The sequence below is a fragment of the Lemur catta genome, chromosome X (assembly GCF_020740605.2).
Source record: "Lemur catta isolate mLemCat1 chromosome X, mLemCat1.pri, whole genome shotgun sequence".
In the NCBI taxonomy this organism is placed as follows: domain Eukaryota; kingdom Metazoa; phylum Chordata; class Mammalia; order Primates; family Lemuridae; genus Lemur; species Lemur catta.
Window position 1 is genome coordinate 59,505,314 of NC_059155.1, and position 15,698 is coordinate 59,521,011.

The 15,698-nt window shown below is 39.4% G+C and overlaps 1 protein-coding gene and 1 long non-coding RNA gene across 6 annotated transcripts in view; one reads left to right on the forward strand and one right to left on the reverse strand.

Annotated features, from left to right (window-relative positions):
- Positions 1-607: 607 nt before the first annotated feature.
- LOC123628639 lies at positions 608-1,164 on the reverse strand. Its single transcript, XR_006731712.1, has 3 exons — positions 1,147-1,164; positions 862-901; positions 608-650 (listed from the first exon to the last, which is right to left on the reverse strand). It is a non-coding gene; the product is annotated as an uncharacterized LOC123628639 (long non-coding RNA).
- Positions 1,165-1,195: 31 nt separating this feature from the next.
- Positions 1,196-15,698, forward strand: part of ZNF41 (zinc finger protein 41) — a 35,644-nt gene continuing 21,141 nt past the window's right edge. Inside the window, exons 1-3 of one of the 5 annotated variants that reach the window (XM_045538495.1) lie at positions 1,196-1,335; positions 3,331-3,354; positions 13,590-13,851. In XM_045538495.1, the coding sequence (XP_045394451.1) occupies positions 13,780-13,851 (72 nt within the window). In that variant the 5' untranslated portion in view covers positions 1,196-1,335; positions 3,331-3,354; positions 13,590-13,779. Of the gene's footprint in view, positions 1,336-1,368; positions 1,586-3,330; positions 3,355-6,211; positions 6,252-11,970; positions 13,852-15,698 lie in introns of those variants that run through there. The other 4 variants (XM_045538496.1, XM_045538498.1, XM_045538499.1 and 1 more) reach the window with 4 other exon arrangements.

Here is a 15,698-nt window from a genome sequence, read left to right on the forward strand (position 1 = left end):
TTGGCTTAATAAACCTCAATTGAGTGTGACTCTCTTTTTCTGCTATTTATTATTTAAGTTAATGATATATATTAAAGGGTAGCTATAAAATACAAAGGACAAAAAGAGTCAGGGGAAAAATAATGCAATGTAATTGACAGAGGGTTAATATCCTTAACGTACAAAGAGCTTGTACAAATTGATAAAAAGACAAATCACTCCAAAGAAAATTGGACAAAGGATATGAAAATTTGCAAAAGAGGAAATCTAAATGGCAACAAATAGGGAAAAAAAATTCTCAATTGCACAAGTAGTCAGAAAAATGCAAATTAAAGCATTTAAATGCGACTAGCCCTCAGAAAGGCAAAAGTTAGAGTATCAACATCCAGTGCTGGAGGGGGATTTGCCTTAGTGAACTCATTTTGCTGGCGGCACTGGGAAACGTTACAGTCTTTTTGGGGAAGGAATTTGGTACTTGAGCCTTAAGGCAAGTTTCATCAAATTTCAGACTCTACATTACTCAAACAACATTCTTAGGCCACAATGCAATTTAGGTGAAAATCCCTGACATAAGGATTAACTTTTTGTTCATTTAGGGAAAGGAAATGTAGTGTCAGGAATCGTAACATTTTCTGCACGCCCTCTGAATTTCTTCTTTGAGTCATCGGTTCCTAGAGTAGGACGCAACGGACTGAAGTGGGTCAAATCATGTACAGCTCCTTTGGGCAGCATTCCCACCCCTGCTGACCAAAGCCCACCGAACGCGAAGCTGGCACTCGGCCGCCTTTGTTTCCCTCCCCTAGAATAAAACTCCGCTCCTTCCCCACATTCGCGTTCTCCCTGGCACAACGGCAGGAATAAAACACCCACTCCGCTCCCTACCTTTTCAGTCTCGGAGGATTTTTGTAAGTTCGACCACGAACTTCTCAATAATTTCAGGGTCAAAGAGGAGGAAAAAGTTACAAATTAGCACTTGAAACCGAACTACTGAAAACCAGACAAATCTAAATTAATACAACAAATTAAAACTTGGATCTTTAGAAGAAAACTTTAGCCTTAATACTTATACATGAAAATCAGAAAGGCTAATGACTGGGTTTTGAAAACGAGCCAAGATGCCCCACCACTGATCACACACACACACACACCCATGACTCCTGCACAGACCCACGGTCCCTAGCGCGGAATCACCTCAACCCCCGGGGCTCACAGAGGTTAAACTCTCGCCGCCGGCGACTTCCGCTTCCTGCCCTAAGTCACACGTGCGCGACTCCCCCGGCGGCGACTGCACAGGTTCAGTGACAGCTGAGACGCCCGGTGTTTCCCCCCAGCCGACCGGTCCTTGCCGTGGCCCAGGTCGGAGCTTTCGACAGAGGGGCCGCCGGGTGGGCTCGGAACGGCGCGGGCGCCGGGTCCGGGCCACCGCGGGAGAGGGTCGCTGCGTCCCACCCAGGAGCGCGGCGGGGGCGCGGGCGGGTCGGCTTGCGGGAGGCAGAGGGGCCGAACTACGTTTAAAGGAGCAGGGGCTTCCCTGGGGAGACTGCCCGAGGCCGGGCCATCCTGAGAGCTGAGCAGGCCAAGCGCCCCGCCCGCCGGAGCCTCGGAGGTGACTGACCCCTGGAGGCTTCGGCTGAAGGGGGGGGGAAGCTCGGTAGTACAGTCCTTGGGCCGGTGCCTCGGCCACTGGGAAGTCCCACAGGGGAACCTCGAGTAGGGGACCGCGGACTCCGCGGCAGAAATATACCCTCTTCCAAGATGGCGGCTCCCGTAGAGACACTCCCAAGGGGACAGCCATGTTCCCCGCCTGACAAAGTCACTAAAGAAAATTGGAAAGCGCGCCTCCCCTCTGGCACACGCGCACACGCACGCACCGACACGGTGTAAGTGCACCGGGAACAATCGTGCGCGAGCGGCCGCTTCCAAGTTGACACTGAGCATGTGCACATCAAGTCCTGACGCGCCGGGGTCCTTTGAAACAGTTGTAGGACTTAGGGATCTGGGAGTTTAACTGAGGCGGATTTAGGGCCAGGCTAGCTAAACAGAGATAGTTATGGAGGTGTTATGACAGGGATTTCGTACTCAGTGATGGTACTCAGAAGGGTGAGTAACGGAGCTTCTCTGTGGTCACTTACAGGGAGGTGCGGAGAGTGAGTGACAGGTTTGAGGGTGAGTGATGGGGTCCGTGGGGAAAGTGATGGGGACCCTGGAGTGGAATGGGTGATGGGCCTGTAGGGTGAGTTTTGTGGGGTCTGTGGGTGAGTGATGCAGGGTCTCTAGGATGAGTCATGGGGAGTCCGTGGAGTGAGTGATGGGGGTCTGCAGGGTGAGTGAGGCAGGTCTGTGAGGTGTGGGATGGGCTTTATTGGTTGGGTGGCCAAGGTTTCTGTGGGGTGAGTGATGCATTTATTTGAGACTAGTGGGGAGGGGGGGTTCTGTAGAATCAGATGTGCAGCTTCTTGGGGTCAGTGATAGGTGGTCTTTAGATCTGAAATGAGATTGTATCAAAAATCTTTTGACTTTGTCAGTCCTCTTGTATCTTTGTTTTCTTTATTATTAGTTTCTGTCCTTGACTGCCATTATTTCTTTTTTTTTTTTTTTGTTTTCTTTTGTTCTCATGTTAAAATTCCTAAACTGAATGCTTATCTTATTACTATTCATTTTCTTTTATAGTAAGCATTAAGGTTATGAATTTTTCTCTAAGAACACTTTAGCACCGTGTCACAAGTTTTGATATGTAGCATTTCCACTATGGTTTACTTCTAATGTTTTCTAATTTCTGTTGTGATTTTCTAATTCCTGAGTTATTTTGATATGAGATTTTGATTTCCCAAAAGGTTGACATTTTTGTTATTGATTTCTAAATCGTGGTCAGAGAATGTCATCTGAGTGATAATTAGGTGCAGGAATAATGTTTTTAAGTTCAATGCATACCACCAAATTATTTTCCAAAACTTATATAAAATTGAAACTCCCACCAGCAACAACATATATATAAAAAGGCTCATTCTAAAATCTTTTCCCACACTGGATGTTGCTTTTTTTGTTTGCCCAATTCTGAGGGCCAAACACAAGGGTACCTAGTTTGCCTTGATGTGCATTTTCCTGACAACTAGTCGTTGAACATCTTTTCACATTTATTGGCCATTGAAATGTATTTGTAAAATTTTTCATATCCTTTGCTCTTTTTTTCTTTAGGTGATTTGTCTTTCATACTAATTTGTGAATATTAACCTGTCATTTATTTTAATTCTATTTCCTTTATCTCTATATCTTGACTTTTGAAAAGTGTCTTCACATTTAATTAGAAAATATAATCATCTAATTAGGTATGTTTGTCTTTTTCCCTTACAGATTCTGAGTTTCTTGTCTTGCCTGGTGAGTTCTCCCCATTTCATGCTTAAACAAATATATGACTTAAGTTTATTTTATTTATTTATTTATTTTTGAGACAAGGTCTCACTCTGTTGCCTGGACTAGAGTGCAGTGGCTTCATCATAGCTCACTGCAACCTCAAATACCTAGGCTCAAGCTATGCTCTTGCCTCAGCCTCCTGAGCATCTGGGACTATAGGTGCATGCCACCACGCCCAGCTAATTTTTAAATTTTTGTAGAGATGGGTGGTCTCACTATCTTGCTCAAGCTGGTCTTGAACTTGCAGCCTCAAGAGATCCTCCCAACTTGGCCTCTCAGTGTGCTAGGATTACAGGCATGAGCTACCATGCCTGGCCTTAAATTTATTTTAATATATTTGTTTTAATTTTTAAAGTTAATTTTTAATCCAACTGGAATTTATTTTGATGTGTGGTAAGAGATGAGGTCATTTTGTATTTTCAATTTGGGTAGACAGTTTGCCAGCACCAATCATTAAATGAATATCCTTTTCTAATTCAATTAAATGCCACTGTTGTCACATGAATCCCCAAATGTATATTGTTTTATTTCTGAACTCTGTGTATTCTTCTGATATGTGTGTCTACTCCTTTTTAAAGAATTTTATTGACTTTAGAAATAGTTTTGATATCAAATAGTGCTTGTCTCCCTCAATGTTCTTTTTTGTGGTTTTCTTTAATATTGTTGAGCATTTATTCTTCCATATGAATGTTAAAATCATTTTATCTAGTTTCAAAAATAACCATTAAAAATTATATTTGATAATATTCTTCTTATAGGTCCAGGAGCTTTTTTTAAAGTTCATTCTTAGATATTTTATCTTTCTTTTTGTCATCATTGCGAATAGCTTTTTTTTTTCTGTTTGCATAGGGGAAATCTATTGATTTTCTAATTTTATTGCTTATCCAATCCAATTATCAAATTCTCATATGAATTCTAGTTGCTTTTTATAGCCTCTTACTTTTCTTAGATATAATATTACATCCAATTAAAAATGATATTCTCTCTTCCTTTTAGATATTATTCTGATCACCTCATCTTCTATTACATTAGCTAGAACCTTCAGAACAATGTTGAGTGATACTTGATATAGGGTATTGCTATCTTCTTGCTAACATTAATGAATATAACTTAGACATGTTTTATTTGAAAGTGAAAGCTGTTTATTTATTCATTCATCCATTCAACATTTATTGAGCCTACCTGTTTCCAGATACTGAGTTTGAAATCCTGCTTGCCACGATCTTTTTTTCTTCTAATAGCTTTATTGATATAATTCACCTACCATAAAATTTACCCATTTAAGGATTACGGTTCAGTGGTTTTTAGTATATTCTCAGAATTGTGCAGCCATCACCACAGTATAATTTTAGAGTATTTCATCACCCAAAAATGAAACACTGTACCCGTTAGCAATCATTCCTCATTCCCACCCCTTATTCTAACCACAGGCAACCACTAATTTACCTCCTGTCTCTATAGATTTGTCTATTTTTAACATTTTATATGAATGGAATTATAAAATATGTGGTTTTTTTATGACTGTCTTCCTTCATTTAACATAATGTTTTCAGGGTTCATCCATGTTATAGCATGTATCAGGATTTCATTCATTTTATTATTATTTTTATTGTGGTAAGGATACTTCACATGAAATCTACCCCCTTAACAAATTTTTAAGTACACAATACTGTTAATTATAGGCGCAATGTACAGCAAATCTCTAGAACTTATTCATCTTGTATTCCTGAAACTTTCTACCCATTGAACAGCAACTTCCCATTTCCCCCTCCTTTCAGCCCCTGGCAACCACCATTCTACTGTTTCTGAGTTTAACTATTTTAGAAGTACTTCACTCCTTCTTATTACTGAATAACATTTCATTGTATGGATATGCCACATTTTATTTATCCATTCATCAGTAGATGTACATTTGGGTTGTTTCTACTTTTTAGCTATTATGAATAATGCTGCTATGAGCATTTGTGTCTGAGTTCTTCTATGGACATATGTTTTCATTTCTCTTGGGTGGATAGCCAGGAGTGGAATTCCTGGTGTGAGGGAGTGAGGCAGAATTTTACTTCTTCTCCTTTAGAGTTTCTTTTTGGCTGGGCCTGACAATTAAATTGATAGAAGACAGATCAACATAGAAAATCACACAAAATGTATTTAATACAAGTTTTATGTGGCACAGGAGCCTTCATAAAGAAATAAAGACCCAAAGAATAGTTAGAGTTAATCGCTTATATATTGGATTAGACAAAGAATAGTAAGTTGTGAAAAAGCAACTAAATTAGATAGGGAGGCCTAAAATATAAGAGTTATTTTAAAAAGGGTTGTACAGAATTCTCTTGGTCTCTACTTCCCTTCCTTGATGATAAGAATGTTGCTTTCCTTCTAGTAGAAGGAGGGAATCTTTCACATGGGAATGTTATCTCCTGCTTTTAAGAAAGAGAAAGAAGGTCAGTATGACCTTGCACCTGCTGTTTTTCAAGGGCCTTTAACTCAAAATGGTCAATACACAAGAGTGGTATATTTTTAAATCTTTCACTGGATCACATGGTACCTCTATGTGTAACATTTTGAAGAATTGCCAAACTGTTTTCCAAAAATGGTTGCATCACTTTATATCCCAGAAATATATAAGAGTTCTAATTTGTTACTTCCTTACTGACACATCATCTGTCTTCTTTTATTCTAGCCTTCCTAGGAGGTATGAAGTGGTATCTCATTGTGTTTTTTGTTGTTGTTGTTGTTGAGACAGGGCCTCACTCTGTTACCCGGACTAGGGTACAGTGGCATCATCATAGTTCACTGCAGCCTCTGACTCCTGGGATCAAGTGATCCTCCTGCCTCAGCCTCCTGAGTAGCTGGGACTACAGGTGTGTGCCACCATGCCTGGCTAATTTTTTCTATTTTTTTGTAGAGACAGTGTCTCCCTCTTGTTCAAGCTATTCTCCAACCCCTGACCTCTAGTGATCCTCCCCCCTCAGCCTCCCAAAGTGCTAGGATTACAGGTGTGAGCCACCACACCCAGCCTCTCATTGTAGTTTTGATTTCCATTTCTCCACGAACTACTGATGTTGAGCATCTTTTCTTGTACTTATTGGCCATTTTTACATCATCTTTGGAGAAATATCTATTCAAAATCCTTTGCCTATTTTTAAATTGGATTATTTGTCTTTGTATTTTTGAATTGTAAGAGTTCTTTACATATTCTGGATACAGTCCCTTGTCAAATATGTGATTGGCATGTATTTTCTCCCATTCTGTGGGTGTCTTGATGGTCTAATCCTTATAGTTTTTCTATGTTCCTATTATGATTTGTATTTTTATTAGAAATGGTTCCTGAATTGTGTCAGATGCCTTTTTTTTGTAGAGACAGTGAGAGGGGGGAGGTTGTCACCCTGTTGCTCAGGCTGGTCTGGAACTCTTGGCCTCAAGTGATCCTCCCACCTGGGCCTCCCAAAGTGCTGGGATTACAGATGTGAACTGTTGTGTCTGGCTTTTTTTTTTTTGGTCAGATGCCTTTTTGATGTTAATAGCCTTATGGTGTTATTCTCCTTAATTGTTGTAATGAATTATATTGATGTGTAATGTGGATCTATCCTTGCCTTCCTGAAAGAATTCTGTTTGGTCAAGGGCAGTTTTTGTTATGGGTCATGATTGGATTTGAGTTAATAGTATTTTACTTAGAATTTTTGCCACTGTAAGAAAATTGCTTATAGTTTTCTTGTTTTATACTATGTTTAACAAGTGTTGGTATTAAGGTTAAGCCAGGTTTTTAAAGGAATTCAGGAGATTTCTATTTTTTTATGTGTTAAAATGGCATAGACATTATCTTCTTTAAAATTCAGCTATAAACACATTTAGAATTGTTGCCTTTCAAAAATGATAAATTTTAACTATTTTCTTTTCTCTGATTATTGATCTTTACAGATTTCTATTTTGGGGAGATTAATTTTGGTAGTTTATATTTGCTAGGGATTTTATAATTTCATGGAGCTGCACATAATGCTTCATTAATTTACTTTGATCACTTCCACACCTGTGACAGTAGTTCCTTTTGTCATTCCTAAAGTTGTGTTCATGTGTGTGATAAGTGTGTACGTATATATTTGTAATTTTTTCCTTTCCCTTTTACCTCGATTGGGTTTCTCATAATTATTTTGTTGTCTTTTTCTAATTTCCTAGGTTGAACACTTAGTTCATTTATCTTTAGCTTTCCTTTTTAAATATTAAAAAGTTTTTAGACTAAAATATTCTTTAAATATAGCTTTAGCAATGTCTCAAAATTTGGCATGAAGTCTATAATTTTGTTATCAGATTCCATCTTTAATTCTGACATGTTTAGAGAATATTTCTTAGTTGAAAACTGGGTTTGGTAGTTTGATTATCTTTTTATTATATATTTATGATTTTACAGGATTATAGTCGAGATAGCCTGTCAAAAGTCTAATTTTTAAAATGTATCAAGATTTTTTCTTTGAGTCCAAGTTACACAATTTGAAAAAAATTTTGTCAACTATGCCATAGTATATTCATTGGGCATAGTAAAATTATGTGTCTTAAATCTAGCTTGTTCATTATATTTTTTCAAATCTTGTTTTTTTATCTACTTGATCCATCATATTATAGAAGAGATACAATAAAATTTCCTGGTATAATTACGATTTTCTTAAACTTTTATTTTGAAATAATTATAGATTCACAGGAAGTTGCAAACAAATTATAAGAAGTTGCAAGCATAGTACAGAGAGGTCCTATCTACCCTCACCCAGTTTTCCCCAATGGTTATATCTTATAAAATCATAATACAATATAAAAGTTTGGAATTTGACATTGGTAAAAGGTATATGCATAGTTCTGTGTCATTTTATCATGTGTGTAGATTCATGTAATGACCACCACAATCAATATACAGAACTATTACCCCTTTGTAATCTTTACCCCCACCACCATCCCTAACCCCTGGCAAGCAGTCATTTTTCCCCACCTCTATCATTTTGTCATTTTGAGAGTGTTATATAAATGGAACCATACAGTTTGTGACCTTTGAGATTGTTTTTTTTAACTCAGCATAATGTCCTTGAAAACCATCCTAATTATTGCCAGTAACAATAGTTCATTTCTTTTTATTGCTGAGTAGTATTCCATATTACAGATGCACTATAGTTTGTTTAACCGTTGGGGGCCAATTTGCTTGTTTCCAGTTTTGGACTATTAGAAATGAAGCTGCAGTGAATAATCTTGTACAGGTTTTTGTATATACATAAGATTTAATTTCTCTGGGATGAATGCCCAAAAGTGCAATTGCTGGGTCATGTGATAACTATTTTGGTTTTTAAAGTAGTTGCCAAACTATTTTCCAGAGTGGCTATACCACTTTACATTCCCACTGGCAATGTATAAGAGATCTGGTTTCTCTGCATCCTCTCCAGCATTTGGTAAAGACCAAAACTCAGGGAAAGAAAATAGTTCAAATTTGCCATTTTAAAAAGGCACTAGTTCTAGATGTGTTTATAGCTGAACTTTATTTATTTTTATTTTTTTTGAGACAGAGTCTCACTTTGTTGCCCAGGCTAGAGTGAGTGCCCTGGCATCAGCCTAGCTCACAGCAACCTCAGACTCCTGGGCTTAAGCGATCCTACTGCCTCAGCCTCCCGAGTAGCTGGGACTACAGGCATGAGCCACCATGCCCGGCTAATTTTTTTGTATATATATTTTTAGTTGGCCAGATAATTTCTTTCTATTTTTAGTAGAGACGGGGTCTCACTCTTGCTCAGGCTGGTCTCGAACTCCTGACCTCGAGCGATCCACCCGCCTCGGCCTCCCAGAGCTAGGATTACAGGCGTGAGCCACCGCGCCCGGCCTTATAGCTGAACTTTAAAGAAGATAATATCTATGCCATTTTAGTACATAAAAAGATAGAAATCTCCTGAATTGCTTTTAAATTCTGGCATAACCTTAATACCAATGCTTGTTAAATATAATACAAAAATAATTATGATTGCTAAGACTTCGTGTGGTTCCATGCATTCATGCTGGCTTTATTTGCATGTGTTTAATGACCATAAAGGTTTATGCCAGTTAGTACTACTTTATTGTATATTTTATTATTAAAAGAGGCTCCCCTTTTTTGCTAATCTGTTGCATGCTTTGGACCTTAATTTCCACCTTGATAATTATATTTTCAGACCTGCTTTCATTTTTCTTACATTTGCCTGGTATATTGTATAGTTTTTAAATCCTTATTGAAATATAACATAATACAGAAAAGTACATACATTGTTTATATTTAGCTTGGTGGTTTTTTAGCAGACTGAACAAACCTGCATAGCCACCACCTAGATGAAGAAATATCCATTACTTGCTCTCAAGAAACCCATGTTTTTGAAATTTATATAAATGTAATTATACAACATTGCTTCATTGGTCTTTTGGGCCTGGCTTCTTTGACTTAACATAATTTTCATGAGATGAGACTCATGCATGTTGAATCTAGCAATTTATTCTTTCTTTTTATTGTATAGTATTTCCTTGTGTAAATATAGCACAACTTGTTTATCCATTCTAATGTTGATGAACGTTGACATAATTTCCAGTTTTGAATAAAGCTGCTATGAACATTATTATATTCGTCTTCTGGTAAACATATATTCTCATTTCTCTTGGGTATATACCTAGGAGTGGAATAGATGGGTCATAGGATATTGCATGTGTTCAGCATTAATAGATACTACCAAACAGTTTTCCAAAGTGTCTGTACTATTTTATGCTCCTAACAAGCAATTTATGAGTTTTAGTTACTCCACATCCTTGCCAGCTCTTGGTTATTTCCCAACTTTTTCATTTTAGCCATTTCTGGTAGATATGGAGGATTGTCTTATTGTAGTTTAATTTCTATTTACTTGCTAACTAATGTGACTGAGCATCTTTTCATATGTTTATTTGCCATTTGGATATTTTCTTTGAAGTGCTTATTCCTTTTGTTCTTTTTTCTATTGCTCTTATTAATTTCTATAAATTCTTGATATACTTGGGACTTTAATTGTTTGCCAGATACATGTATTGCAGTTATCTTCTCCCACTGATGAACAGAAGTCCTTAATATTTTGTTTTGTTTTGTTTTGTTTACTTTTTTGGCATTCCCGGGTGGGCATGAACAGAAATCCTTAACTGTAATGTAGTTTAACAATCTTTTACGCTACCAGATATCAGAACTTAATATGAAGCACATTGATTAAGAAAGTGTAGACTGGGCATGGTGGCTCACACCTGTAATCCTAGTACTTTGGGAGGCCAAAGAGCTTGAGGCTAGGAGTTTGAGACCAGCCTGGGCAAATAGCAGGACCCCGTCTCTACAACAAATAAAAAAATTAGCCAGGCATCATGGTACGTGCCTGTAGTCCCAGCTACTCAGGAGGCTCAGGAGGGAGGATCCAGGTGTTCAAGGTTGCAGTAAGCTATGCGGTGAGCCATGACCCTGCCACCACACTCCAGCCTGGATGACATGAGACCTGCAGAGCAGTGGAGAAAGGGTAGGCTTTTCAATAAGTGGTGCTGGATCATCTTATTTCCACATGGAAGGAAGGAATCTTGACCCTAACACATACCACAGACCAAAATCCTTCCCAGATGGGCTGTAGATCTAAATCTGAAAGCTAAAACAATAAAAGTTTTACGTTAAACATCTTTATGACCCTGAAAGATTTCCTAATGATACATAACCATGAAGGATAGAATGATAAATAATATGGTGTATTTCTGCCTAGTGCTTTATTTCACATCTTTATCTTTTTGTTTTAGATGTGAGGCAACTATATATTTTTTCTAACCCAGTCCCATAGTTTTTATCTTTTATAGCATAATCCAGCTCACTCAATTTTGTTGTGTTATAATATACTTGATTTTATGCCTAATATTATGTTTTTTTGGAGATAGAGTCTTGCTCTGTTGCCCAGGCTAGAGTGCAGTGGCATCAACACAGCTCACTTCAACCTCAAACTCCTGGGCTCAAGTGATCCTCCTGCCTCAGCCTCTCAAGTAGCTGGGACTAAAGGTACACACCACCATGCCCAGTAATTTTTCCATTTTTTTCCTTTTTTTAGTAGAGATGAAGTCTTGCCATGTTGCTCTGGCTGGTCTTGAACTCCTAGCCTCAAGTGATCCTCCTGCCTTGGCTTCCCAAAGTGCTAGGATTATAGGCATGAGCCTCCTCGCCCGGCAGAATTTTGATTATTTTTATCTATTTCTGGTAGTAATTGCCTTTACCTTCCTTACAAATATGATCATTTATATTTTCTACATTACTAGATCCAAATAATATTGTACCAATATCTGCCCATAGAGATGCATAGTTTGCCCTCTTCTCATTTTGCTTAGTAATTTTTCCCAGAATATTTTAAAATTTCCAATTTATAGCTTCATTTACTCCAAATGGAAAATTACATTATTTTTCTTTATTTGGATATAATTATATCAGTTGCTGTAAGAATCATATCTCAAAACTGCTTTCTATTTTGATGTTTCTGTTAGTAATTCGATTCCGTTTATAATTGTTTAGACTATTCCCTTGAGTGTTCTCCTGAGACTGGAATATTGGCATTTTGTGGTATAAATGCTTTTATGTCTAAAATTTTCTTTCTTTTGCTCTGACAGAAGAATAATATCTAGCTAGGGTAGGTTTAAGATTCTTGGATCTCAGTCCTTTGTAAATAATGTGTTGTTTGTGCCTGGAAGATTTTTGGGTTTTCTTGTTATCCTTTAAATTCAATGCCAAACCAATTCCTCTGGGAACTGGATTCCTCTGGGAGTCAAGGATTAGGGGAATTTCTGTGGAGAAGGATCAATGAGTTAAGGTCCAATAGGATTAGATAATCCAGGGCCTATAGGTGTCATTCATTTGGGGGCAGTAAGTGACAATTTTGAGGAATCCTTGAAGAGAAATAATTGGAAATATATGTGGGTAAGTGACTGGGACCTCTGTAGAAATTCTTGAGGTTTTATCTGAGTTGGAGATGTAAGTTTCTGAGGTCATTGATTCGGTCCATGAGAGTTTATTGATTGGGGGGGCACTGAGGTGGTGAATGATTGATTGCAAGCCTGGAATTCTCAAAGGATTACAAGTCTTTGGGAATCAGTTTTTGGGGTCCTGTAGGAATCATGGATTGGGGCCTGTGGACACTGGTGATTGCAGGACTATGTGAACTGGAATGTGATAGGCTGGAAGGTCTGTTACTGAGGGATTTATGTGGGTCACTGACTCTGTTGAAGGTGTGTTGCCTGTGTTGTGATTGTTTGAGGAGCCTGTGGAAACCAGTCATGACAACACGTGGGACACAGTTTTTGTCAAGCAGTGTGGGCTAATGATTTAGGAGCCTATGCAGATCTGCTGGTTTTCAGGACCCAGATGGGAATTGCAGGGGAGAGGTGAGTTTATGTTTTCACCTTTGACAGAAGAGAGCGGGCCCTATAAGTTGCCCAGAGTGTATACTGAATTACACAGAAGCTCAGTTTCTGACTTTGGACACAGTTACCCCTCCGCCAGAGCACTTTGAAGGAAGCGGGAAACATAAATAATGTTTATTGTGTTTCTGCCATGTATAGAATTGCATAAGGCTCAGTAGTAAAGAAAATGTGCTTTGGAGCCAGGTATACCTGGATTTGAAGCCCTGTCATTCTTTCTAATCTGAGTGATTGGGGGACAAATTTTTCAGTATTTCTGAACAGCCCTATCTGATGGTAAATGGGAACAACAATAATGATAGTAATTTCTAGTTCACAGGATGACTGTGAGAACTAAATGAAGTACCTAATAAAGCATACCTTGTACCTTGTATTATAGTAATAGCAATATTTAATATTAGTTGAGTGTGCCCCAGGTGCCAGGCAGTTATGAGTGCTTTAGAAGTATCATTTCATTTAACTTTAACAAACCTATGAGATAGGTGTTTTCATCCTGTTTGAAGATGAAGAAAGAGCCAAAAGTGACTTCCCCAGATTCCAGCTGGAATATAGAAGAGCTGGAATTCAAACCCTCATTCACTTTGCAGCAAATCTCGTGAATTTTCCCCATATTCCATATTAATACTTGGCATTGGTTTTGCTGAACTTTTCTCTTCCACAACATCCAGCACAGCGAGCTGCCCCTTGGCACCCCCAGGAAGCGTTTGCGGGTGAATGTGGAGTGACTAACCTTGTGGATGCTGTCTTTCCAGGGTTTCTTGGAGCCTCTGCAGAGTCCGGGGGCCAGACCCCTTAGTGGGAACTGCAAGATCTTCCTTCTGACCCCAGCTTGCTTCACCCCAGCAACTCTGGTTGAGTCCACAGATGCCAGCCCAGCTTCAAGCTCCTGGGACGAGTGGAGCTGTCAGCAGGACAGCCTGAGGCCTGAGGCCCAGTGTGAACATGGCAGCTAATGGGGACGCTCCCCCGTGGTCCTCAGCCCTGGCTGCAGAGGGACACGGCAGCTCATGTGAGGTGAGGACAGAGAGGACCCCAGGGGCAGGAATTCATTCAGTGAGGAGATACCCCTGACCTGTCCCCAGGGCCTCAGTGCAGGGACAGGTAAGTCACAGGAAATGGCAGATTCCGGACTTGCTGCCCCAGAAACAGATCAGGATTCTCCACTGAGAGTGAGCACCACATGGCTGATGTCACCACATCCAGAGCCCTGTGGGTTTCAGCAGAAAATGTGACGTGGCTGATGGAGGAGGGGGATGTGGAGGGTCCAGCCCACGCCTAGGGGAGAGAGAGGCAGCTCCCTGCAGGGTGTCTGAGGGTGAGGTCTGGGTGGGAGCCACTCCCCCCACCCCAGCAGGGGCCCTTCACTCTGCATGGGCTCTTTACAGAGGCTGATTCCACCCCTCCACCTGCCCCCCCAACCATCTCTGGGGTCTGCTGATTTCCCCTCTATCCTGATTTAGGTGCAGAAAAATCCTTCTTTGCAACTTAGAGACTGGCAGGGTAGTAAGGTGACCACAGTCTGTAGGGCCCTTCTAGCTCTTCCTCCTCCTTTCAAAGATGAATAAAATGGCCTAAGAAGGCAAGTGACTCACGCAGGCCTCTCAGGTTTGCAGTGAGGACCCTAGACCAGAGTCAAGTCCCCTGACTGTGTCGTGTCCTCTACCCTCACCGCACCACAGCCGGGACCAAGTTTCCCGCTCAGAGTCTCCTTTGAGATTGTGTAAGCAGACGAAGATGATGAGTGAGCCAGACCCTGTGCGACAGCCGTCTCCTTTCAGACCTGCCTGTGGATGCTGTCAGCCCTGGGAAGGCCTCCTTGTCACAGGGGCTTGGGGTCATGTGGCCATTAGATAATATTAAACTTTTAAATATTATTTTGTTTTTTATCATTTCATCACTTTATAATAAATATTAGAAAGTACAGGTTAGCAAATAGAAGGGAATAAAAAATTACTTGTAATTCCAGCATTACCCAAAGTTAACCATTGTTAACATTTAGCTATATTTCCTTTTTCTTTTGTGTGTGCATGTGTACAGGTGTATGGGTATACATGTGGCGCTATGAGTGTGCGTGCACGCCATATGCATACATGTATATAGCTGCAGTTTTGAAATAGAATCATACTATTTAGTTATCTCCTTTTTAACTCATCAGGGTAACAATTTTCTAGGCAGTAAATATTTTTCTTCATACACGTATGATGTCCATTTAGCCAGTCTACTTCTTAAAAATTTTATTTTTAATCGCCAAATAATTATATACATTTATGGGATACAATGTAATATTTATATATATGTTATAGAATGCTTAAATCAAGATAATTAACATAACCGTCTCCTCACTTCTTTTTTTGGTGGTGTGAACATCTAAAATCTCTCTTGGCAATTTTGAAATATACGTTAAATTGTTATTAACTATAGTCACCATGCTGTGCGATAGATCTGAAAAAGTTTTTATTTTTGTCTAACAAAAACTGTGTATGCTTTGACCAACATCTCCCCATCTCCTACACCCAGTCCACTATTAATATGCATTTAGGGTGTTTCAGGTTTTCTATCATGATTAACAATGCTATGATAGAATTCCTACATTCCTACATTTAAATCTTTTTGCCCAAGTCATCGAAATTATATTTTGAGTCAAAGGTATAGGAGCATTAAATGGTAAATGAATCAGTGCTCAACAGCAGTACATTTCCACCTCATCTAAGTTCTGCTTAGTCGTAATAGTCACGGACTCAGAACACTGGTCCTCCTCAGTCCTGCAGATGGCCTCTTGTTCAGCCACAACGTGGGGATTTCTAGATGAGTGATTCTGGGCTCCCTAAGGCACATTTCTCCAATTCATCTCTTCCTCCCAA